This window comes from Scardinius erythrophthalmus (genome assembly GCF_964197995.2).
Source record: "Scardinius erythrophthalmus genome assembly, chromosome: 1".
Lineage (NCBI taxonomy): Eukaryota > Metazoa > Chordata > Actinopteri > Cypriniformes > Leuciscidae > Scardinius > Scardinius erythrophthalmus.
In genome coordinates, this window is record NC_138221.1 from 56,602,528 (window position 1) to 56,629,947 (window position 27,420).

The following is a 27,420-nucleotide window of genomic DNA, read 5'->3' on the forward strand; positions in this document are numbered from 1 at the left end:
TAAATGTGAAAATGCTCTCCCTCCTTTGGTGGATCTGGATATCCTAGGTATGACCAAAAGCCTCGAATTTAGTGATCTTAAAGAGCGCGGTGGATTATAGGGAGATAGAAGATCGGTTAAATAGACTGGAGCTAAGCCGTTTAGGGCTTTATAAGTCAGTAGCAATACCTTGTAATTAATACGTGACTTTATAGGTAACCAATGTAGTGATGATAAAATTGGTGTTATATGATCATATTTTCTTGATCTAGTAAGAACTCTAGCGGCGGCATTTTGAACTAACTGTAGCTTGTTTATTGAGGATGCAGGACAACCAGCTAATAAAGCATTACAGTAATCTAGTCTCGAGGTCATGAATGCATGAACTAACTTTTCTGCATCAGAAACAGATAGCATATTACGTAGCTTAGCAATGTTTCTAAGGTGGAAAAAGGCTGTTTTTGTAACATATGAAATATGATTTTCAAAAGACAGGTTGCAGTCTAGTATAACACCCAGGTCTTTTACTGTAGAGGATGAAGTAACAGGACATCCTAAACCTAACTACAATGTTAAAGTTGTATTGTGAGAGGTTTTGTGGGTGGTTTTTTGAACCGATAAGTATTACCTCTGTCTTGTCTGGATTCAATAAAAGGAAATTGCGCGACATCCAATCTTTTATATCTTTAACACACTCTGTCAATTTGGATAATTTAGCGTTTTCATCCGGCCGTGATGAAATATATATTTGAGTGTCATCAGCATAACAATGGAAACTAATTCCATGTTTCCTTATAATATTTCCAAGTGGCAGCATATATATTGAGAATAATAGAGGGCCTAAGACAGATCCCTGCGGCACTCCATAGTTTACTGGAGTTATGATCGATTTTTCTCCATTTAAATAAACAAAATGGTAGCGGTCAGATAAATACGATCTAAACCAGCTTAATGCTTGTCCTTGAACACCAGTATAATTTTGTAGTCGATCTAAGAGTATTGTATGATCTATAGTATCGAACGCAGCACTAAGATCAAGTAAAACTAGTATTGAGAATCACAACAGACTGGGCAACATATCTGACCAATAAGAGCAGAGTAGACCAATCACAACAGACTGGGCAACAAATCTAACCAATCAGAGCAAAGTAGACCAATCACAACAGACTGGGCAACAGATGTGACCAATAAGAGCAGAGTAGACCAATCACAACAGACTGGGCAACAGATCTGACCAATAAGAGCAGAGTAGACCAATCACAACAGACTGGGCAACAAATCTAACCAATCAGAGCAAAGTAGACCAATCACAACAGACTGGGCAACAGATGTGACCAATAAGAGTAGAGTAGACCAATCACAACAGACTGGGCAACAAATCTGACCAATCAGAGCAGAGTAGGCCAATCACAACAGACTCGGCTATCTGACCAATCAGAACAAAGTAGATCAATCACAACAGACTGGGCAACAGACCAGTCTGAATCCTTTATCAAACTGTTTCCGACACTGTGAGAAAAGATGTGATGCTGCAATGTATATTATGAGAAAATTAAAGTGTTCTTTGACGTTGTTGTCACAGGCCTCCGCAACAAAATGAGAAATCTTTAAAATTTTATAATAGGCAATATACAATATAACTTTATTGTCCAAAATGAAACATGAAAGCTCTTTTCCTGTCCTTTTTAATAATTTTTTTGTTTTGTCCAAAATTATAATAAATTTGTTTGCACAGCAGCCAAGCAAATTATATGCTAATTATGATGCTACTGTTTTGTAGTCTGTTTGTAAACTGTTTGTTTATTTCCGATGTCTTTAGTGTCTGACAAGACCATCTTTTTTACGCTCAGCTTGAACTCTGTTCTCATACTAATTGTCCAAGAAAGTAGGCCAGTTTTTCTGGTTAATGAGCAAAAACCCCACACCGCCACATGGAGACGCGTCTGGTTGCTCACGGCTCTCCTACAGTGATGTATTGTTTTTCCACAGAGCTTCAAGGGAAAACTCTGAAGTTGCAGAGAAGAAGAGGTCAAGCATCAGGCAATTGTAAGACCTTTTATCTTAACTGCTCCTGAAAATTCGTCCACATGCATGCTAATCATAAAGATCACACATGTGAGTTCGACCTGTTCACGTCCATCTCTCCATGTCCTGTTCCAGCTTCAGTCGCCTGTTCAGTTCCTCCAGTTCCTCAACATCCAGCAACACAGCGAGAGGTTTACCATCCAACGTCAAGTACAACCCACCCAGCATCATGAAAAAGAGCAACACCTTCTCCCAGTTCCCCAGAGAAAAGTCCAAAGCATTCGACTTCCTTAAAGAAGAGTAACTTATACCGATGTTTTACCTTGTCAAACATATTAAAAATGTTATGGCTGTTGAGAACCATTTTAGGTCTATAAACCTCATATGAAGATGTTCCTGTCTGGCATCACCCAGCACATCAAACTCAATTCATCATGCTCTGATCCTCTCCTCCCTTGTTGTTGTTTCTCTGTTTTTCTCATTAGGGTGGACTCAAGTGGTTCTCTGTCCCGTCGGGAGCAGAAGCGGGCTCAGTACCAGCATGTGAAAGCCCACATGCAGAAAGAGGATGGCAGGGTGATCGCACATGGCTGGAGTCTCCCGGGCAAATGCAAGGCAAGAGTTATACGTCTTGATAGTATATTGTCACAAAAAAGCAGTGACTATTTTTAGTTTATTGATAAAAAAAAAAAAAAAAAATTTAAATGACATCTTTTCTTCTTATATTTTTTGTAAAATATCTATAATTGTACGGTTATCTTGTTCTTAAAGGGGATTCATAATTTTGTTTATGGGGTCTACTAGATTGGAATACGTTTACATCATTTAATGTTCAAAAAACAAATTTTTCTTATAATTTACATTTGTCTTATAATTTATAATTGCAGCACCTAGAGTTGTCAAAAAGTACTGAAATTTAAAAAATGTGTCTATACCAGCATTTCCCTCTAGCATTTTGAGCGCTGTTGAAACACCTCTGATTGGCCATTATGTTGACGCGCTCAACATGTATGTCTGTGATTGGCTACAATGATCAACAATGACATCTTTGACGCTCTTCACCGAGCGCTTGCACAGATACACACGGGAGCGTTTAAAATCCCGGATTCGCTGATAGACGCCGCTTTTAAATGCTCCTGTGTGTATCTGTGTTAGCGCTCCGCATAGAGCGTCAAAGACAATATGTTTTTTAAGCGATGATCATTGTAGCCAATCACAGACGTATATATGTTAAGCGTGTCAACACAATGGCCAATCACAGACATATATGTTGAGCACGTCCGTCAACACAATGGCCAATCACAGACATATATGTTGAGCGTCTCAACACAGTGGCCAATCAGAGGTGTTTAAAAATCTGTTCAACAGCGCTCAAAATGCTAGAGGGAAATGCTGGTATCGACACATTTTTAAAATTTCAGTACTAACTTGGTACCGAAGTCTGTACTTTTGACAACTTTAGCAGCACCGGTTTTCACCCTGTCTGAACGCTCTGTTTTAGCTTTGGTTTCTAACTCTCCTTCTGAAATGCGCAGTCTGCAATGATTGGTCTACCGCTACTTCGTGTCAGAAATGTAACCTACAAGTATCCCCTCCGGAAATCTGAGGATTATTTAAATGAGGAATATTGTAACATCTATTTTCCCTGAAGAAAACTCAAAACTATCAAGATATTTTTATATATTATATTTTTTATTTTATCAGGGTTCGCATGGTCATTAAAAACCTGGAGAAGCCATGAAATTTTAAAATAGCAATTTCCAGGCCTGGAAAAGTTTTGGACAAATAAATAAACCCAGAAAATTTGGGAAAAGTGTTTCACTGTATAGTGAATATCTAAATATCTGTATAGTGAAATATATGTTTAATTTCTGCGTGGCATTGAGGGGTATAGATATCAGTTATAGGGGTATCAGTCATTTAAAAACAGCACACTGCGATACGAGACTTTTGCTCACGTTTTAAGACAGCTGTCAAAACTGTCGGACAGAATTTGACAGAAAGGCCTATGTTGCATCGTCACAAAAGTTTATCATTTGCAGATCTTTTTAAGTATTTTTAAACCGTTTGATACTTGAGTACTTGCATATTCTCTGAAAGCACGCACATAAAGCAGCCTTGCAAACAGCTCACGAGTACCAGATTTCTTCATGGCTTATTGCATTTAAATGGCCAAATACACATAAAAGTTATGTCAAAATGCCCACCTTGGCAAGTATCAAGAACACAATCACGTAAGTCTTAAGTGAACGTAAACAGTTGAGAAAGAAAACATGTGTATCAGTATAGAGCTGGTAAGTCCCGCCCCTTCCGCTAATCCCCCTGGACCTCTAGGTTGAAAAATCGTCAATGCAAGTGAATGGGAGAAAATAATTATTTTCTGGTCCCGTTTGAATTTTGCCATGAATGTGAACATATGTTGTCTGTGAATTTTTTCTATAACTTTTCGTGTAAAGAATGCTACAATTTAGCGGGTAGAAGTTTGATACGGTTAGACTTTGTGTGAGAGCACTTTGTGGACTACAACTCTTCGCTGCTTTCGACGCGTTTGAAACGTCACCACCACTCGCACACGGACACTAGCTCACGGATCCCGCTAAACATGGCTGTGTCTTTGGTGCACTTCACCGCCTTCTTTCAGGGAGAGGACAAAATCGTTGAGGTTGGCGAAAACCACGGGTAAGTCAACTTTATGGGGTGACGTCACATAGGCGACATGTAGTCTTTCTCGTTATGTCTTTTCCACAACTGCTAGCCGAAGAATCATACCATATACTGTCAAACTCGTAACATGAAAAATTCTATAAAAAATTCACAGACAACATATGTTCACATTCATGGCACAATTCAATCGGGACCAGAAAATAATTATTTTCTCCCATTCACTTGCATTGACGATTTTTCAACCTAGAGGTCCACTTGGGGTTTTACAGATGGGCGGGACTTACCAGCTCTATATCGGATCCATGCATTAGGTCTTAAAGTGACATCAGCCTAATAAATCTGCTGCCGTCTGTCATACATGTTAATCAAGCAAAAAAGGAAAAAGAAATTCACTCACTGATCTTGACTGAATAACATTTGTAACATTAATTTGAAGGATTAATCTGTTTTTAATTTACAGTGAATTTACTTTTTTTTTTTTTTTTACAGTTCAGTGTCTGTAGTATTTCTGTACCTGAATACTGTTAGACGTACCTGAAACCCCACCTTTAATTTGTTTCTTTATTCTGTTGTATTTATTTGTGCTACTGCTTTTATTTGTTATTTTTTTTACTGACTGTTAGTAGGGGTGGAACGGATCGCAGTTGATCCATGATCCATACGGATCAGGCCCCACGGTTCGGCACACATGTGATTCGTGGATTAACTGCAAAATTTAAAGGAACTGTATGTAGGATTGTGGCCAAAACTGGTACTGCAATCACTTTAAAAATACTGTAGAGCGGTGTATCCCCTCCCCCTCCCCCCTGACTCGAGGTTGCCAGATAAGCTGCAGGATTCAGCAGAAACGTAGGCTGCTTCAATGAGCTTCCAATGGCAAGTGACGACGAGACGTACACAGTAATGTTTTTTCTGTTAATTATGTTTATGCTTCATGAGAGATATTTTGATAAGTAACTATGTATTTAAAAAATGTACTAATTGTCATTAGTTAAATATAATCGTAAAGATTGCTGGGGCCATAATAGCTGAAGAGATAAGCGTTTTTGATTTGATTTCTTTATTTTGAACATATAAATACAATTACAATTGAAAAAATCTGAGAAAAAAAGGATAATAGTAAAACAAAGAAAAAAAACATATAAACAACAAAATAAAACTTCCTTATTTTTCAATACGAAAAAAAAAAAATCTCGATTTAAGTACTAAAGTTTTTGTCATAAGTAGGCTAACAAATAACCAAAACATTTGCCACAGCAATTATAACGCGGGACAAATTCAATATCACCAATGGCTATCACAGGGTTGTTTTCAGTCCCATTAGAAAATATTGTTAGAGTAACTAAATTACATTAGCAATGGTCATACAGGTCAACTTGCAGCATGTGTAACTTAGTCCACGATATACTGTACGAGAAGAACGAATGACGAATAATTTTTTTCTGAGGTAAAGTTAGGCTTCTGTCTCAATTACGTTTCAAATTGCCATAATGGGCGTGCTAATGTTGTTTTCCTCAGCGTCTCAGCATAATGACAGAGAAACGGGCTCCTATAATGCATTGCAAATGTTAGCATACGTCCATGTGAGCTAATGTTACGTTACTTTGCACGAACATGCATAACTTTGTTCGACTGTCATGAATATATGAAATGTCCATTGACATCAAGTACAAGTTAACGTTAGCCAAGCATAGATGAATCTTACCTGTCCTGGAGAAAATTAGCAACGTTGCGTCTGTGTTCAAATTCTTCTCCGTTTTCAGCCGTCTCCATCTTTCAAAAGCATCTCCTATACAAATTCTGGTTTTATTTCGGACTTTGTCACAACGAATTTCTGAATTATAACGAGGTCTTTTTGATTTAGTAACGTTAGACATTTTATCCGACTAAAGTAGGTTAGAGCAAAGCTGGCAACCCGGATCCCGAAACACTACTGACTTCGTGATTGGTAGATAGGTGGAGGGAGGCGCGTCAGGCCAAAACACAAGATGACAACATCAACATCAGTTGAGGGCTGCAAGTCCACTTTTTAAATTACAATATCCTGGCCGGACTACTGTTGTCAGTGATATAAGTATTTGAAATGAACATGATTTCTTAATGTCTATTGACACATCAGGGCCATTTTATGATTAATTGAAATAGATTTCTTACATACAGCTCCTTTAATCATCATAGAGTGAAAGTTTATAATTTGGACATGTTTTGTCTTTGACACATGCAAACAATTTTAAACGCGGAAGAAGAGGCGAAAGTTGGGACTCGGCATTATCTTTGCGTTATCACGCACCTGAAACAGAGAGAAAGGGAGGGAGGCACGTTTCAGACAGCGCTCGAACACCGAATTGATTCCTCTTTTGCGTTTCCTTGCACTTGAACGGACACATAAACTACATAAACACATAATCTGTCTCTTGTTTATGTCATAAGTGAATTATCATATAAGTCATGATTATTTGCTTCAAAAGTCATGGAAATATATAGGAAAATGTGTACGAACCCTGTTTTATATTATTTATTTAAACTTTTTTTATGTTATGTTTTATTTCATTTTTATCTTGCTCTTAAAGGAGAACTCGGCAACTCTAGCGAACTCTAGTCACTTCTTCGCTGATTTTCCGTTTTGTTGCCGCATGTTTTCCCCACGAGCTCCCCCTACAGCTGTGGGGGGGCGTATATTTCACAACACGGTCGTAAAAAACTCACTTGCGGCGGCCTCCTCCCCTTCTCTACCGCTGCTCATGTGCGTTTGTTTTGATCGGAGCAAGTCAACTGTATCATGTGGAGCTATGTCTGACTACCGAGGTGGGTAATCTGGTAATACATCATACATGCGTGTGTTTATGTCGAATTGCCATAAAGCAATTCGTGTTTCGCGCTCGTTCTCGTTCTCGTTCTCGCTTCTCACGAGACTTCCAATTTCTATCTTGCCGGGACGGTAGTCCCCAAGTTGCAAGGTTGGTTTTCCGCCTGGGAACGCTAGGGGGAGCGGGGAATGTCACCAATATCACCAGAACAGGTTGTTTAACCATCCAAATGATTTCTAGACAGTTTTATTAAGTTAAAAAAGTTACCAAGTTCTCCTTTAAGTACTATTTAAAAGCACTGCAACAATTCCATATTTTCCACATTTCTACATCTATAATTGTGCTGCTATCCTTTTCTGTATAGGTTGCCAATGGTGGCCATGCAGAGAACAAAATAAACCTACCTGTTCCTGTGTGTCTCAAGCCCCTGGAGCAGAAAGATGCTTCTATGAAGGTGAGGACTAGAAGGAAGGTTAATTTAGTGAGGAAAGATGAATGGATTGAAAATTACCTGAAATATGAAAATAATTAAAATCAGACCATACTGCTTTTTCAGTCTTCCTGTGCAAATTTCTCATTCTCAGTAGTTTTGTCTTTTGAGAAAAATATAAGTGCACGTACATGTATGAAGACTTATTTGGGTTCACCAGACCTTACTCTGCTGATATGAACTCCTGCTGTCAGCCTCCAATAGATCTATTTTTCTGATTTCCCCTGTGTAGCTCTTGTGTGCAGCTGGAGTGAACCTCTCAGGTGGACGGTCATGTGAGGGAGGCTCTGGCGCTTCTGGTGATGAGTCTATGGTGGAAGCTGACGCCTCCAAACAGAGGAAAGGCTCTCAGAGCAGCCTAGATCAGCTGGAGCAGGAACCTAAAGTAAAATATTTCATTCAACTTTTAAAGGGGCTCTATCATGGAAAACATGGACTTGTTTGAAGTGAAAGAGCTTGTAGAAATTAGACAAAGCTCATTCAGAAATTATCATGGTCATGGCATCAAAAGTATGAGCTCATTAGCATATGGCCGTTCACTTTTACATAACAATTTTGGTTTTTAGACTCTTGGTGAGGGTATTGTTACTTATTCGAAATGCGAAGAGGCTAGCCAATCATGATAAACATCATTTATATATACGCCTTATTTAGCCCCGTCACTTTTCAGCGCTGCGCTCGTTTATTCTGTTTTCTGGTTTGTATTTCCACAGCATGGAGGTAAGATCTTACGGATTTATGAATGAACCGCTCGTTTAAAAATCTTCCCGGTCTACTGGCATTTGTTATGACATCCGCTTCAAACATCACAGTGCTCACGCTAACTTACGCTATTTAACTCTACAATAAGTAAATCTACTTCTCCAGATAACTGCTCTTTCACAGCGATGCCATAGAAATATACAGGGCTACTGCAAAAACGGAAGTTCAAAGACAAAATTCTAAAGTTGGCTGCTGTGCGGTTGTTTCGCTGGTGCATAAAGTCTATAGAAGCCCTATACATAAGAAAGGCAGAGTGGCACAAACCTATAAATCAGAGATTTCATGCTTAAAACAATAAAAAAATATATGCCTGTGGGGTAAGAAAAATAAACATGATTTAAAGGGATAGCAAGCTTATTGTGCTTAGCCCATTGGCAGACATTTTTGCCGGTTTTAAGCGTAAAGTGACTTATATTTTTCAGAAAACAACACTCATTTTGCTTTTTAAGTCACTTTTTCTTGATTTAAGGATGTTTAAATGTTTGTACTTGAAAACAAGACAAAATACAGGGGGGAAATCTGTTTTTGCAGTATAATATATGTATTAGTTCTCAATGCAGTGCTATTCTGTGTGTTGACAGGAGCAGGAACGGGAGCAGGCGGTGCATGTGGAGATGTCCAGTCGTGTTTGGATCTGTACGAGCACTCACTCCTCCACAAAGGTGATGGTCATGGATGTGACGCGGCCCGACGACCTGCTGGACAGCTTCTACGTCTGTAACTCATGTGTGCTGTGCATCGCCAGTGTACCAGGTCAGAATTGAACATAACACATCATCATTTGTACACTTTTGTTGTCATGTTTCTTTCAATCATAGGCATAAATAGTTTAGCATTATATCTTGAGAAACAAATGCAAAATGTAAATGGTATCGTTGTACTAGGGCTGCGTGATTTGACCAAAAAATTATATTATTTAATACATCTAGGCAAAAAAACCCCAAAGAGAACACATACTGATACGAGTAGAAATACTTTTTAAGCGTGACTTCTTGACAGGAAACCAACTCAGACCCTTTTCAGTATTCAAACTTATAGAGAGTGCATTGAGTTTGTACCTTTACTTTTGTGCTCAAAACTCATTTTAGTCTACAAAACACTAATTATTGAGCTATACATCTGTGCATGTCTAGTTTTGTTTCTTGGAATTCTGCAGATAATTGAATTAATAATTCAATAATTGTCAGATGAAAACGGTAGTGGAGAAATAATTCACATAATTCACACAATTAAGTGGCAATTAACAGTGTCATTTAAATATGAATAAAAAGTAATAATGTTGTTTATTATAATATGATTTCCAGGAGTTTTGGAGACAGACTATCCCGCAGGGGAGGAGATTCCTCAGGATTTGGAGGCGGGACCAGACTTTTTATTGGCCAGTAGCAGCTCTCAGGGCAGTGAGGGTGTGTTGAGTGACGTGTCAGCGGTGGGCTGCAGCGTTGAAGAGTCCAGCTCAGGATCTCAGACGGGCAGCACAGGAGTCAACGAACAGTCAGCAGAACAGAGTCCTGCCAGAGGAAGTGGTAGGAACCGTTTGTAGCTCAGTGTAAAATTTATGTCATTTTGGCAACATTAATAGAACCATTAGTTCAGACTCTAAATTGTTGGTTGGATGAGCTATTTGAAGCTTAAAATGATAGTCCTGGCTTACCTGGCACTTGGAAGTAGTGATTTTTAAAATACGACTTTATGAAGCTTCAAAACATTTATAAATCTTTTGTTTCGAATCAGTGGTTCGGAGCTTGTTTTAGATTTGCCAAGTCATGTGATTTCAGCAAACAAGGCTTCATATTGTTTGGAACCTTGGTTTCGAAACATTTTAGAATTCAGAAGGTTTGTGGCGGACATTTTGTGAACCCATGAACAAGTTTCTAATGGTTAACTGATCTTGGGTCAGTTTTGTAATGTAGGTTAATTTATTATTAATTTAATGAATTTCAATACAAAAAGGTTAATTATATTTATTGCTTCTACACAAAACAAGCACTACAAATAATATAAGAACGCAAATCTTACTGAAACTTCATATTTAATGATATTTAAAGGGTTAGTTCACCCAAAAATGAAAATTCTGTCAGTAATTACTCACCCTCATATTGTTCCAACCCCGTAAGACCTTCGTTCATCTTCGGAACACAAATTAAGATATTTTTGATGAAATCTGAGCCATGTCTGAATCCTCCATAGGCTGCTATGTGACCGAAACTTGCTGGCCCAGAAAAGTTATTAAAGAGATCGTTTGTGCGCAAAAACAAACAAAAATAACGACTTTATTCCACTATTCATTTCCTTCTCTCTGGACCTCTAGTTGGTTCGCGTAGTGTTTTTGCGCAGCACGTCCGTGTTACACGTCACCACGTAGGCTCACTATTGGCCGACGCCGGTCATGTGGGTGATGCGTGGTGACGTGTAACACAGACGCGCTGCGCAAAAACACTACGAGGCCCAGAGAGAAGGAAATGAATAGTAGAATAAAGTCGTTATTTTTGTTTGTTTTTGCGCACAAAAAGTATTCTCGTCGCTTGATATACTTAAGATTGAGCCACTGGAGTCACTTGGACTATATTAACGATCTCTTTAATAACTTTTCTGGGCCAGCAAGTTTTGGTCACATAGCAGCCTATGGAGGATTCAGACATGGCTCAGATTTCATCAAAAATATCTTAATTTATGTTCCGAAGATGAACGAAGGTCTTACGCGGTTGGAACAATATGAGGGTGAGTAATTACTGACAGAATTTTTATTTTTGGGTGAACTAACCCTTTAATTATTTGTAGATTAAATTTAATAGATAACACTTCCATGAAATGTGCAATTAGAGGTGTTTGAGCTGATTTTTTTTTATGAATGTACAATGTCCGTTACATTGTCCAGCCAGCCTGTGGTGTTTCGAGCTCTTCAAAACAGCGAATCATTTTGTCAAGCAGTTTGTCAGAGTTTCGAAAAGCTTTGTATCTCTCATCACTACTTGTAAGTCTCTCTATTGTAGATCTTTCCAGAGCTCCCAGTGAAGAGGGGGTCCCTGCAGCAGAGGAGGCCACGGAGGCCACTGAGGAAGACCAGGAGAGCCCAGGACAGGACACCAGTCAGCCAGGAATCTACACAGAGCATGTGTTTACAGACCCACTCGGAACAGAGTCTTCTGGGGCGTCAGCAGGCAACGATAACCAAAGGTGAGTCGGACCCAGTATCTTTTCGTTGTTGATTTACATCCAGATTTGGATGGGAACTCATCCTTGGTTGGGTTCCTCTCCAGGGAGTCAGATCAAGGCAGGGACGATGCGGTCTCAGCAGGTGGAAAAGTGGATCAGGCAAAAGAAGAGACCCAGCGGATGAGCAGTGCATTGCCCACCATGTGGCTAGGGGCTCAGAATGGCTGGTGAGCTGCACGCAACACAAAAAAACTGCATCTGGCCACAAGCACCATATACATTTCCATTATGGCAAGCAACAGACTTTATTAAACACCAAAATGATAAAGGTTTGAAACACTCAATACTGAAACTTTTCGAAAAATGTCAAAAGTTTAAATATGTAGAGAGAAATAATTTAAAATAAATAGGCTAGGCAAAATGAGCTTTATATAGGAGTTTATATATAAGTATGAGTTTGTATATGAGTATATACACTACTGTTCAAAAGTTTGGGGTCAGTACGTTTGTTTATTTTAAAGAAATTAATACTTTATTCAGCAACGACTCACTAAATTGATTGAAAGTGACAGTAAAGATCTTTATAATGTTACAAATAAATGTAAAATATATGCTGTTTGTTTGAACTTTTGTTCATCAAAGAATCCTGAAACAAAATATTAATACATGAAGTAGCACAACTGTTTTCAACATTGATAATAATAAGTAATGTTAAATGTTTCTTGAGCAGCCAATCATCATTTTAGAATGGTTTCTGAAGGATCATGTGACAATGAAGACTGGAGTAATGATGCTGAAAATTCAGCTTTGAACCACATGAATAAATTACATTATTACATTTATTAATATAGAAAACAATTACTTAAATTTTTTATAATATTTCACAATATTACTGTTACTGTATTTTTGATCAAATAAATGCAGCCTATTTCAAAACATAAAAAAAATGGATCCATGGTCATGACATGGATTTTTTAAAATTATTTTAACATGTTCCTTGAAGTTCACATATAATGTTAATAAAGATTTTTTCACACACACACACACACACACACACACACACACACACACACACACACACACACACACACACACACACACACACACACACACACACACACACACACACACACAAAAAATATATATATATATATTTGTGTAAAAACAATTATTTTGAACCTTAATCCTTTTAAGGCTGGTCAGTAAACGGCCACTGTTATGATTGGCTAACGTCATTGCATAACGAAACCGTATTAACGCCCACTCGCTATTGCATGAGAGTGTTTAGAAAACATTATCCATATAAAACCCTCATTTACAGACTAAGCATTATGAAATCATTTACTTACGGTTTGTGATGCAACTGCTGTCAATTCCAATACAGTCGGCTGCTTTATCTTTTAACAAAAGGTTCTTTGCAAACTCTCCATTTCTCTGTGACTCACTTACAAAACAAAATGCTTGAACAAACATACAATCCTTCAACGTGATCCAGGACGGCATTAAAATAAACCATCCAATTGTTCCTGATGCTGTGAACCTTTTGAAGTCTGGACAGAGACGCAAACCAGCTGTTTAAACTGGATGCATCAAAACAAACGTTCCTTAATTTTGCTGCCATACTTCTTTGGATCTCACTTTTACAATCCGCATCTGTAGTATTTTTGTCCACTTGAAATTTGTGAAAAATTATACTTTAAATTTTTTGTCAGCTGAACAATCAACACTTAAGTACTCAAAAGTATGACACAGCCTGCCTTGTTTTCATTCATGCCAAATAAATGTTGTGTGTCTACTCTGACTAAGATCTACAGTATAGCAACTGCACTGCACTGAAAAAATATTTAGAGAGCTGTTTAATGTACACTCTATCAGATCACTCTATCAAACAAAAAATTTGTTATCTTGCACCATTGAAAAACAACCTGACAATTCCTCATTTGCAAATGTCTTTCATGTAGTTTATACGTGCACTCATCAGTCGCTCGATGGAGGAAGTGTCTTCATGCTGTCAAGCTGAAGGATTCCATCTTGAACATAGTGTAAGTGGAAAGTAAACTTACAAATTCAGGAAGGTAATATAACAGCTTTTGGAATATTGTTTATTTCATATTTGTGTGGAATTCCAATATATGTAGCCAGATGATAACGCAATTAGCTTTTTAGCTCTACTTTAATTGCAATCTTGAGCTGCAATCACTGAGTGCTAATGATATTTTATATTGTTTCTCGACATAGACATGTGAAAGGCCGTGTTTTGGTGGCTCTGGCTGATGGTACACTGGCCGTCTTCCACAGAGGTCTTGGTAAGACACTGTCAGTTTGCTAATAATTCAGAAACTTATCTTAACTTTGACATTTACTTGTAAAAAAAACCCATCTTGCTTCTACTTTTACAGACAGCCAGTGGGATTTGACCAACTACCACCTCTTGGACCTCGGCCGGCCACATCACTCAATCCGCTGCATGACCGTTGTGCATGATAAAGTGTGGTGCGGCTACAAGAACAAGATCTATGTCATTCAGCCCAAAGCAATGAAAATAGAGGTTCAGGATTATGTCTTTACTCTATTAGCTTTTGCGTTTTTGAAAAATTTGTTTTTTATTAGTGTTTGTTAAATTCAATTTTCTTGAGAGCAAAAAATCCTTAGTTTTACTTGGCCTATTTTCAACCCGCTTTGAATTGTAACGATGTCGATAGAATATGTAAATGAACTATGCTTACTCGTTCTCTGTGTTACCTGGACCGAGAAATTCACGTTTATTTGCTTTGCTTTGGGCCAAACTGACAGAACAGCAGTTTCTTTCAGTTTTCTCCTGCGTTTGGCCCAAAACACTGAGTTCGTGTTCATCCAATTTGAAATGTTGACTACCAACACTGAGGTTTTTCATATTTTCCATCACTGTGTTTTCTCCGTATTTACGATTCAGCCTCTAGTGCCTACAAGACATTGGGTCCTTCACTGGAAACCGGTAGTAACTCACTCCTGCTAAGCGTTAACTCTTTGCAGCTGGGAACAATACAAGTCGACACCATTATAATGTGCTGAGAAGTATTTCCTACTAAAGCAAGGCGATATTTGTCTCGGGTTAAGCGTATGGGAGTGGCCTTGGATGGAAACACGCCTAATGAAGTTTTCCTACCTAATTGGCAAAAGGAAAGACAACAGCCTTTTTTCGCTGTTTTCTCTAGTCAGGTAGCACGGATTTCAAAAATCGTTTCACCTTTCTACTGTATAGGCCGACATGTTATATAGAACGCCCATTTTGCCAGCGGTGAAGTTCTCCTTTAACTTGCTTAAGCAGGATGTTTTTACAATAAGTTGTGATGCATTTCTCATTGGGTATTTCTGAAACAGAAGTCTTTTGATGCCCACCCGCGCAAGGAGAGTCAGGTGCGTCAGCTGGCCTGGGTGGGTGATGGGATTTGGGTGTCCATCCGGCTGGACTCCACCCTCCGCCTCTTCCACGCTCACACCTTCCAGCATCTCCAGGACGTGGACATTGAGCCTTATGTCAGCAAAATGTTAGGTGAGAATACTGTGAAAATTCATGGTCACCTTTTATTATTTTGCTTAATATTGTGAAATATATTACAATTTAAAATTCTCTATTGTAATATATAGTAAACTGTAATGTATTCCTGTGATCAAAGCTGCATTTTCAGCATCATTACTCCAGTCTTCAGTGTCACATGATCCTTCAGAAATCATTCTAATATTATGATTTGATGCTCAAAAACATTTCTGATTATTATCAATGTTGAAATAAACTGCTTCATGTATTTGTGGAAACTGTGATAGATTTTGTTTTTCAGGATTTTTTGATGAATAGAAAGTTCAAAAGTATTTATTTGACAAATATTGTGCTACATTTAAATGTCTTTAGTGTCCCTTTTGATCAATTCAGTATCCTTGCAGTGCACCATGTAGCTTTTGGGCCTCAAGTGGTTAAACAAAACTGAATGCATTTTGCAGAAGAACATTGTTTTGGTTGTGCTTCTGCTCTGCATGACTGAGCAGATGAATATGGTTATTTCTCATAACTAAAAAAAAGATTATCCTGCTGCTCATAAAACATTCACTACTAGACTTAAGAGATATAACCAGTTCAGATGAAAAGGATCTCAAGCTGACTCGCTGAAGACGTTACTGTAGCTTTACCCATTAATATAGACCCAGTCCTTCTTTGAAAATAAATTCCAGCATAGCTCTACAACCATAATGAAATGACCCTTCACAACAGATAATGCTTTACAATGAACTCTGTTAGAGAGCTACATATGGCAATTTACGTTCAATAAAATACTCACTCACCTGTTGAGTAATAAAAACACTATCTCTACGTTGCTTTTACAACTTTTTACAATGATTCATTCAGACACAACTGTTCTGCTTTGTTTGGAACTGTTATCATTGGTCAAATAGAGCAAAAATAGTTAAACTGTACTGACATTACCGTTTAAAAATGTAAATGAATATCAACTTATTGTTTATTGAACTTTTGTATTACATTTGCAATTGTGCTGAAATTAGGGAAAACAGCATTTTTTCCTTGTGTGATATTGTTTAACTATATGATATAAAAAAAACAATCTCGTACAATTTATATCTTGAATTTTGCGGGCATTTAAATCAATTTGCAGGCATTTAAATCAATTTGCGGGCATTTCCTACCCTGCACAATGCTATTTTCCTGACTCGCTTGCTTGTTGTTAAGCTAAATGGAGGGTTACAGTTATCGAAACCAGATTAAAAAGATAAAATAAAAAATGAAGTCTGTCTGACCCAAAACTTTTGAATGGGAGTGTGCATCTGAAAAACACATGAAATTACAAGACAAGATTTGAGCTCTTTTATGAATTGAGCTGCTTTAAATACACAATAATCGGACTTCCACTTGTCTTTAACAGGAACAGGGAAACTGGGCTTCTCTTTTGTGAGGATTACGGCTCTAATGGTTTCCTGTAACCGGCTGTGGGTGGGAACAGGAAATGGAGTCATCATCTCCATCCCGCTATCAGACTGTAAGCCAACATCACAGCACACTTAAACACATGTACATCAGTATTTGATGTGGAAGGCAGCTTTAGTTTCAGTCTCTTTGGCCACTTCTCTCTGTTCTCTCTCGTCTCTGTAGCTGTAGGTCAGTGTGGATATCTAGGTCAGAGGGGTGAGTGGGAAACACATTGTTGACAGCTGATTAATTCTGAAACAAAGCTGTCTTGCTTGGCTTGTTTGCTTTTATGCTCAGCTGTGTTCAATATTTCATAACCAAGTTCTTTGTTCTTAGTTCCTCTTAGATCGTCCTCTCTCTCCAACCAACTTCATCTTTCTGAGCTTATCAGCAGTGAATCTGCATCTAGTCGAAATTTGCTTTTAATGCTTTAATATTATTGGCTGTATCCCAGTAATTTCACAACGAGGCTGTGCTTTGAATTTGACAGGCATCTTCTCTGCAAGACACTAACTGCTAACATTAGATGCTTTAGACACTTGTGTTTAAACACACTTTTCCCCTAGCAGCTAATAAGACGGTGGGAGCGATCGCCTGTCGTCCAGGTGGGGCGGTGCGAGTGTACGGCGATGACACCGTGGTCGGTGCTGTGACTGGCTCGTACGTACCGTACTGCTCCATGGCACACGCTCAGCTCTGCTTCCATGGCCACAGAGACGCTGTTAAATTCTTTGCTACAGTTCCAGGTATAACATCATAACATTAGCCACCTTATTTTGAAACAAGGAAGCAAGCTATTTTCTGTAAAATGTGCAAGACTTCCTGTTCATTATAGATCTATAGGGAAATAACTAGAAGAATACATTAAATGGTAAATGGCAATTTACAAAATGTTTTACATTGCAAAAATTACATTGCATTACAATGCAAAAATAGCAAAATTTGTTAATCTCTTTTAAGCAAGTAAAGCATTTAAGAATTATGTTTGCTAGACATACTGTACCTTTGCATAAAATCAGATAGAAGATGGGTTAACACTTTAATTTGATGGTCTCTTTTGAACATTCTGTTACTATAAGTAACTTTGCAACTACATGTCAACTTGCAGTCATTAGAGTATCAGTAGACTGTCTGCTTAATATATGTGGACTCTTTATTGTGATGGTCCTCCAATAGACATTCTACTGACTAGTGTTGTCACGATACCAAAATTATTGTTTCGATACCGATACCAAGTCAAGTATTGCGATTTCGATACTTTTTCGATACTTTTCCTGAAAAGGGAGAAACACTCTCAAATATCATTGCTGTGCTTTATTTTAAAACCGGGACAACATTTAATCATATAACACACTAATTAATGAACATATGAACAGCAGATATATTAAACATTTGAACAAAATATGAAATATCAAAATATAAAAAATAAATTAGAGCAATGACATTCAAGGTAAAAAAATATATACATTTAGCAGCATTATCTCATTTATCATAAGAAACAGAAGAGCTTTATCTTGATTCTGAACTTTGAATAAAAATATGAACAGCGATTATATTAAACAATGTTTAATATTGGTATGATAAGCCTTATTGGTGATATATTTGACGTGGGGAGAGAGTTGTGGAAGGCCTATACTTCATGTTAAACATAAATATATATAGCAGCAAAGACAACGTCGGCAGTGTTGACTGCAAAATAGGCTACAGAATAATTCGTTCAGTATTGAGAGGTGCAATATTTGAAAATCGATCATATGTTTTAAATTACATTTTATATTGTATTTGTCAAATCTTTCAAACATCAAAATGTCATTGATTAATATGTATTCGTGTCAAAATGACATAGAAACATCTTTTCCTATTCTATTTTGCCTGGAAACGCTTCCAACACGTGTGCGTGTCGCGTGAAAAATAGATTTCTAGAATGCACGCGTTTTCCGCGCGTCTCGAGCTGCACCCAGACGCGTGTGTCACGCAGGCAGTTAACATCATGGGAGCCGAAATAAAAACGGACACGACACGCAGCCAGTGTGTGTCAGGCCTTTACAAATCTGGAACGCGGTCATTCTTAGAAGCGATAGCCTACTAATAAATTAAGGAATCGTGACGTATTTCATTTCCGGTTTTCTTTTGAAGTATCGGTGCACCGTGCAACAGAGCAAGGTAGGCAACTTACTTCCATATGTCACTCCTCCTCGCGTCATCTTTTTCTACGAGTCGTGGACCACTTGTGCTCATAGACAGTATATAAACGATTATGCTCGCACATGCAGCCATCTCTGTAGTGTTTTGTCACATGAGACTGACAGCAGCAGGTTCTTTGCTGCGTGCGTCAGGAAAAAAACACAGACGTCCATAGGGAGGCTTTTTTTTTTAAGTATCGATACTGATAAATTCAGGTATCGTGACGTTTTTAATTTCCGAGTATCGCGATACTTTTGAAGTATCGATACATCGTGCAACACTACTACTGACTATAGGTAACTTTGCAATTACATGTCAACTTATTCTAACCCTACCAGTCAACTAATACCCTACAAACACTGAGAGTTAGTAGAGATGTAGGTGCAACGTTACTTATAGTCAACAGAACGTGTTAAAGGTGCCATCAAAATAAAGTGAAACCTTAAATGGTGAAAAATATGCTTTGTGTGCAACAAAAAAATGTATATGCATAGATTACTAGACTACTAAATCTGTGGTGTTATATATAATGACTGGTGGAGTGCAAATGTGTTAATGCTGTGTTTCAGGTCAGGTTATTGTGCCAGGAGCTGAAGGCACGCCTGACAACTCAGACTCTTCAGCCCCAGACGGCAAGAGCATGCTTATCATGAGCGGAGGAGAGGGATACATCGACTTCAGAATCGGTAAGAGCTTCAGTGCCAGTGTCTCCAGGACCTGTCCATGAGCAGCAGATGCCTCACGTTGGAAACCTATTAAATGTGCACATTCTGCTCTGCTGACAAACCATCTCTTTTTTTTGTTCTCTCAGGTGATGAAGATGGTGGTTTGGGACGAGATGAAGATGAAGAATCAGCCGAACCTACGTTGAAACTGCAGTCGGCTCCTGCCAAACCGGAGCGCAGTTATGTTATAGTCTGGCAGGTTGCGCAGTGAGTGACTGATGAATCACTGCTTCGGGTTAAACGGAGAACTCTAGATCAAACCCACACGGACATACTTTTCTTCTTATTGATACGGATATTGTCATTAATAATAATAGTGTTGTTCTTAATCCCTACATCACAATGAGTTCTTTAATATTTTTTGCTTAGATGTTTATTTAATTTTATTGTTTTATATAAATCTGGCATTGACAGAAGAGATCAGTGTTGAAATGAAGGAACAAAACGACAACTTTAAGTCCGTCCACAAATATATCGCAACTATACGAAAATCCTGTGCTAAAAGTCTTAAAGGTTTACATGTAACTTTAGGGAACTATTATAATGTTAGCTGCTTGAGATGATTTTTGTAGGTTTTTTTCATGTTGTTCACAGAATTGATCAGAGGTTTCTCTGTGCACTATGGCAGTGGTAGCATTGTGTAGTTCATGTATATAGAAACTCAGAGAGCTATTTTTGCTATATGTCCGCCGTAGATCTCGTGAGCGGTGTGTCTCGGCACCTTACAGCATGGTGTGCGTGTCTGTATGTGTGTATTTCTCGCTTGCATGAGTCCTGTATCATTCCTATACGGAGCCCCGGAGCTCTAGAAATTCGGGCTTCTTTCACGCTAGAGCTTTCTGACACTTTAAAGACAGTACCGAACAAACATAATCTCCGGAAAGAGCAACACATGGAAGAGCTGCATGATTCAAATTGAAAAATCAAAAACAATTTTTTTTTTTTGATTAGAGATCACAATTCTCAGACGATTCTGAACAGACAACTGAACAAAATAATATCTAATTTATTAGAGGTTCTGACAAAATGTTAAGTGCTGCAGTCTATATCATTTTTTTTATTTGATTCAAATTATATTTTTTTTAATCGGTTTGAACGAATGATTCAATGACTCACTTAAATACTTCTTGTTTCATTACTGAATGAATCAGTGTTTTTAATCAAATCTCTTGAATGAGTGATTCGATGGCAAATAAATATTTTTAACAGTCACTTGTCGCCACCTACTGGTGTTACAATGTAACTGATACAATCATTATTTGAATCGCCACATTACTTTTAAAAGGTGATTTGCTCTGTTTTTTTTTATTGCTACCATAGACATCAGTGTTTATATCCAGATTCCAAACTATAAACTTTTATCCCAGTACTTCTGTGATAATTTGAATTATTGTGAGACAGAAACAACGATACTGTTTGGTTGAAAAAGCAGTACTTATGCAGATTTGAATGTTTCGGTGTGCTTTTGGTTTAATAGCCAGGCGAATTGTTGTCATTTAGGAATAAAAAGCTGCGTTCACACTGCCAATTTCATTTCAATGGAGAGCTTTCAATTTCCGGCGTCACGAGTGACAGTTACCGTTGGCGACAGAATCGTGTGGGTGTTTGAATTGATATTGCAATCTCTTAACGATTAATTGTGCAGCTCTAATACGCGGTAGTGTTTATTGCAGTAGAGATGGTCTACCCTTTTACCAAAGGATGAAACTTAGAACAAATAGCACGCAACTAAACAGCCTAATTTTCAAATATTTTGCATTGCCAAGGCTTTTTGATGTTCTGTGACTCTCTTGAATGGACAAACAATGGACAAAATAATGTTAATAAAAAATTGACAGGGATTGTATAATAAATGATTTGTATTTCTTGTGTTGGGTTTAGTTTTGTTTGCTTCAGCACTAAGCATACCAGATAATTAATATGGGTTTTGTCTGTATTGTATGTCCCAGGCCTCGTTTCGAGTGTTATATTTTCTAATTCTGAGTTTTGAGCTCCTTTTGTATCTGCTCTGTTCGACACTTTTATTGTACCTTGATGTCTGTTGAAACAAATGCAACAGGATATTTGACTTTTTATGTGTAAATGGGGAAATGGGTAGGTTTTGGGCTTTTTGTTTCTTTTAAATTCTGACACATAAAGGGAATCTTTATATCCCCATCTACACCATTCTAAGTATTTATTTTTCATAATGAACTTTGTGGTTCAGAATGTAACTTTTTACATGTTTGTGAACAAGGACGTTATTGTTTTGCTTTACGTCAGACACAAATGTTGTCATGTTGAAGGAACTGACTAATAACTTTGACAGTATTAGACGGCGTATGACGTATAACCTCCATGGATCGTTTGGAAATCAACATGATTATTGTACTGAGCTATGCATGTTTTTTTTTTTTTAAAGTATACTGCAGTTTTTTTGTTCATGTTTGTTTATCACCACCTTTTTGGGTGGTTGTGTGTATATGTGTGAGTGTATAGAGATGATTGAGAAATATTACTGCATTTGTGTGTGTGGATGAGTGTGTGTGTGTAGTCGCTGTATCCCTTAACTCTTACTGGACTTGCTGTGTGTGCCACGGCTTGTCATCACTGTTTTTCTTGTCAAAAGTTTGCTAAAACTGCATCATAGCCTTATTTTTAAATTCTATTAAACTCGATTTCATGGGGATTTAACTTTCTGTCTTGGTTTTATTCACTAATGTGTTCATATGTTATAAAATAGTCTAATTCACAAACGTCTCCGGTTACTCCCGTAACCTTGGTTCCCTGAGATGAGGGAATGAGACATTGCGTTTACTAACCCCCTTCCTCCAAATACTCCTGAAGCCTTATTAAATCATGCCAGTAACACTGGCCAATGGCGTTCAAGCGTACAAGATATGGATGAGCCTCCCTGCCATATAAGGCAGTGCTGAATGTCTTTCATTCAGAATCTTGATTGAAGCAACCTGATTATTGCAAGATCCTGAGCTAGGTAATGCAGCTGTTTATCTCAGGGAACCGAGGTTATGGGAGTAACCGGAGATGTTCCCTTTCGATTTTGTTTCTCGACATTGCATTTGCTAATATTATGGGGAACATGTAAAATCACAAATAAATTGGTTTGAAAAGTTTTGATCATTTGAAACGAAATTATGTATAATGGGGTAACGGCTGAGCTCAATGGTGCTCAATGAGCAGTGTATGACACGGTGATCACGTCGCCATCTGTCTATATCATCACAAACGTGATGAGCTGACAGGGACAGAATTGAGGTGGTATATACAACCTAGTTGAAACCACTGAGGCATGTAGCGCAGATCATAACTGCGACTGGGTAGGTGGGTGCGCAGCTCACACAAGACCGTACATGTGAAGCAAGTGACAACACATCTAAGTTATAAAACCGCACAAAAGTATTGGGTGACAACCAGCCTGACGCCATGCAGATGTCCTGAATAGATATGCCATTGTTCCATGCTCACAACGAAGCCATTCCCTTGGTGGAGTGGACTCGTACTCTTGTAGAATCCACGTTTTTAGAGCCATAAGCCAGGGTGATCGCATAGACAATCCAGTGGGACAGTCTTTGCTTAGACACAGGCAGGCCTTTTGTGCGTCCGCCAAAGCAGACAAATAGCTACTTTGTGCTCTGAGAGCCTGAACTGTCTAGAGCGCTCGATATAACATGTAACACGCGTACAGGGCACAGCAAGGGTGTATTAAGCTGTCCTGTCCTGGCCGGTTCCTTGGGAAAGCTGATAGTGCTATGATCTGTGCTTTAAGCGAGGTCGAAAGCACTTTCTGTACATAACCTTTCCTAGGTTTTAAAGTGACTCTGCAGTCGCCTGGCTCAAATTCAATACACAAGTTGTCAATTGATCCCCAACTCGCTTAACAAAGGCCAACGCAAGCAGTAACTGCCTTGAGAGAGAGCTCACGCAAGCTCACTGTTTGCAATGGCTTGAACGGAGTTCCCGTAAGAGCTTCCAGCACAAGTGCCAAGTCCCAAGTGGGCAGGGTGGAAGGGCGAGGGGGTTCAGCCTTCTAGCCCCCTTTAAGAATCGCATCACTAGGTGATTTCTGCTGTTACAGCAGAAGGAGCCCTGGCCTCTGAGATATATTGTTCAGCACTCACTGAGAAAGCACATCTGTCGCTGTTGAGCGTCCAGACATGAAGATTCCAGAACTCCGGTTTGGGATGCCATATCGTTCTCTGTGCTTGAGAGAGGAGGGGGGGACAATCGTAGACAATCCTCAGCGGGATTGTCTACGAAGGGGCTCCCAGCATCTCCACCAGTTCTGGGAACCATGGCTGGTTGGGCCATTTCGGCGCCACTAAAAGAACTGATTCCCTCTTCTTCCTATTTTTGACAGAGCATGCAAGGCAGAAGTTTTACTGGAGGAAAGGAGTACTTGTGCGCTTTCGGCCAGCTGTGTGCAAGTGCATCCACACCCAGGGAGACTGCGACACACTGTTCACTGTGGATGAGAAGGGATCCACCTCCGCCCTGCCAAATACACTCCAAATCATATTGACAGTTAGAGGGTGTGATCTCTGCTCTCCATGGATCACCCCGCCTCTCTATAGCATGTCCGTATCGCAATTCAGATGTCCGGGGACATGTGCTGCCTGAATAGAGAGGAGATGTTGATTTGACCACAGAAGAAGGTCTCTCACTATAGCCACAGGAAGGGCCGTAAGCTCACACCTCCCTGGGTGGTTTATAAACGCTACCACTGTTGTGTTGCCTGTCCTGATGAGAACATGACGGTGAAGAATGTCTGGGAGAAAGCACTTGATGAACAGCACGAAGCTCTAGGCAGCTGATGTGCCCATTTCCCGAAGGCTGGTCTGCCATTACATATGGCTTCCCAGACCATGCCCAACTCATCCGTCGTAACAGTCTTTCTCCTGATCACCTGTCCAATAGGAAAGCTAAGCTCTGAAGATGAGTGAGAAGTTTGAGCCTGTCGCTGAGCATCTCTCTGCCCTCTCTGATTGGGCTAAAACCATCCAGTCGTCTATATAGTTCAAGATGTGCATTACACTCTGCTTCACGTGAACGTATTCATGGCCAATGATAACCCGAAAGGAAGGACCTTGAATTGATATTCTATCCCCTCAATTGCAAATCTCAGGAAGCGCCTGTGACGAGGGGCTACCTGAATGTGAAAATAAACATCCTTTAAATCCTCAGAGAGAAACCAATCTCTCGGACTGATATGAGAGAGGATTTGCCTCAGCGTATTCATTTTGAACAGGCGCTTTGATAGCGTGCGATTCAATGGTCTCAAATCCCAGATTGGGTGGAGTCTGTTATCTTTCTTTCTGACTGAGTACTTTATCTCAGTCAGAGTGAGCCACAGGTGACGATCTAACACCACCAGATTTCCCATGTTGCGGCCGATCGACCGAGCTGTCACTTTTGTTGCTCCGAGGACCAGATTCGTGGCACACTAGAGCTCTTTAAAATCTTCTGGGTCCGTCCCACCCTCATCCACAGACTTGAGCAGCTTGGCCTGATAGACCTGGAGGATCGTCATCATATGCAGTGAAGCTGCTTGGCCCGCTGCGGAGAATGCCTTGCCAGTGAAGTTTGTGGTGGCGCGGCAAGGTTTAGAAGTGAGAGATGCGTTTTCTCACTCTCCATCTCGTCGCTGCTGCAGGGCAGAGATGGCTTCTTCTATTGGGGATTGTCTTCATACCGGACTCGAATGTGCACTCGAGTCTTGAGCGACCGTTTCCACGACTTTGATATCTCATTGTGCACCTCGGGGAAAAGGGAGAGGGCCTCCTCACGTTGTCATTTTGGCCACGGTTCGACTGGAGGAACCACTCGTCCAGGCAGTTCCTGGCTGGCTTGGCAGGAGGTGCCCACTCCAAACCGAGCTCATCAACCACCTTGGATAGGACGCGTAGGAGCTTGACATCATCGCTTTGATGGAGGTCCCCTACGTTGCTGACGTGGGGCGCGGTATAATCCTGAGGGCTGTTGGATCACTCATCCTTCACGGATGCTGCCACTGGTATGGCATCATCCTCAGTGCCCACCATATCTTGTGGGTCAGGGGAGGGGCGGAGATCAGCAGTCATGAAGTTTACTGGAAGGGAGCCCACAGTGGGGGGTGGGGGGCGTGGTGAGAGGCGCGTGGGCATCGAGCAGGCGCAAGCTCATCACCTGACCCTGACAGGACCACATCAGAAGCTTGCAAGAGGCGACAGAGGAAGAGTGCGGCAGGGCTTGTTGGGTTAGTTCATCACCTTGGATGATGGTCACATGGAGCCTGAAGGCGGGAGCACACCGGACGAGTGTACACACACTTGTCCGGACATGTTTTCTATGAGTGTAAACACACCGGCAGCGCCATTCAGCGTCTGTCTGCGGCGCCCAGCTACGGCTCAGGACCTCAGATCGCCAATTTATAATCAATTTACACTATATTTGTCTCAAATCTTCGTTAATCTACATACTGACTTCACCCTGTGCTGCAAGATACATTTAGTTTTACATTTTACATTTACAGAAATCAGCTGCGTGGATGAAAATTGCTGATGTTATTGTATTTGCAGGTGAGATTCTCTATTAATTCAGTTAACGGACGCTCTGAGGTAAAGTGTTCAGACTGCAGACTCAGCAACGGTTGTATTTAATTGTACAGTACAATCATATCATAGTACAGACATTATCTTAGTTTCATAATGTCCTTAAACATAACAATATTACTGGCCATAAACTGAGAATGTGAGCGTCTGGTGTGTGATACCTCAGGTTGTCCTAGACGTGCTGTGGCGCTGCGCTTCTTGTCCGGTGTGACCCCCTTGCAGTGTTGCCAGATGTACGATAATTATCGTATTTGTACGATAATTTTGACCTCTGTACGATGTACGATCAATAATGGAAAAAATCCTATAATGTACGATAATTTCAGAACTGTGTGACACTTCAAATGATGGTCGTTGTAATAGGGCTTTCTCATTGATCTAGCTGTGGATTCTACGTCTACCGGGGGAAGAACGTGTAGAGAGAGGGAGCGAGAGACCTTGCGTGTGTGCTAGTGTGCCTCACGAAGCGCATGTAAGACCCAACCAATGAATTGTAAGTGCGGGCGGGTTTTTATCTATACTCCCGAACCGAATCAGATCCCCCCCCCCCCCCCGTTGGGGATTTCTTGACTCGTGTACGATCATTTCCTTCCAAATACGATAATTTTGAGCTTCTGGTACGATACTTGGACATTTCCAATCTGGCAACACTGCCCCCTTGAGAGTCCTGAGCATATCTGTGCATATCTCCACAGTGGGGGCAGTCAGACTCCCCAAGCGCCGGCTCTCTGTGGGCACGACCCAGGCAGAAGGCACACGTCTCGTGGCCATCAGAAGGTCCTATTGGATCTGTGCGGGGAGAGGCAATCGTGAGAGGTCATCCTTATTCAAGGCTCACTGGAAAACAGCAGGGGATGAGAAGGCGTTGTCCGCTAGATCATGGTGTGCAAGTCTTGATTGCTAATAGGCTTCTTGAAGAAGGTTGACTGAAAGAAAAGATTTTGAATGAATGATGTTCAGAGCCTATCTGAAATAGGGGAAGCCCGACCATATTTTGCATGCTTGAACACCATTGGCAAGTGTTACTGTAGTATTTGAAGGAAGGGGTTTATTTTTGAACCAATCCAAATGAGTCTTTCCTGTT

At 39.8% G+C, this 27,420-nt stretch overlaps 1 protein-coding gene across 7 annotated transcripts in view; it reads left to right on the forward strand.

The window, feature by feature from the left end:
- spag9a (sperm associated antigen 9a) overlaps positions 1-22,420 on the forward strand; it is a 57,800-nt gene extending 35,380 nt beyond the window's left edge. For 5 of the 7 annotated variants that reach the window (XM_081386781.1, XM_081386776.1, XM_081386777.1 and 2 more), the window contains 18 exons: positions 1,969-2,025; positions 2,140-2,304; positions 2,490-2,619; positions 7,840-7,929; positions 8,198-8,350; positions 9,309-9,480; positions 10,032-10,253; positions 11,721-11,904; positions 11,988-12,110; positions 13,845-13,925; positions 14,122-14,189; positions 14,283-14,431; positions 15,244-15,415; positions 16,797-16,910; positions 17,024-17,056; positions 17,410-17,586; positions 19,594-19,710; positions 19,836-22,420. In XM_081386781.1, the coding sequence (XP_081242907.1) occupies positions 1,969-2,025; positions 2,140-2,304; positions 2,490-2,619; positions 7,840-7,929; positions 8,198-8,350; positions 9,309-9,480; positions 10,032-10,253; positions 11,721-11,904; positions 11,988-12,110; positions 13,845-13,925; positions 14,122-14,189; positions 14,283-14,431; positions 15,244-15,415; positions 16,797-16,910; positions 17,024-17,056; positions 17,410-17,586; positions 19,594-19,710; positions 19,836-19,960 (2,332 nt within the window). In that variant the 3' untranslated portion in view covers positions 19,961-22,420. The remainder of the gene's footprint in view (positions 1-1,968; positions 2,026-2,139; positions 2,305-2,489; positions 2,620-7,839; positions 7,930-8,197; positions 8,351-9,308; positions 9,481-10,031; positions 10,254-11,720; positions 11,905-11,987; positions 12,111-13,844; positions 13,926-14,121; positions 14,190-14,282; positions 14,432-15,243; positions 15,416-16,796; positions 16,911-17,023; positions 17,057-17,409; positions 17,587-19,593; positions 19,711-19,835) is intronic. The other 2 variants (XM_081386778.1, XM_081386782.1) reach the window with 1 other exon arrangement.
- Positions 22,421-27,420: the final 5,000 nt, after the last annotated feature.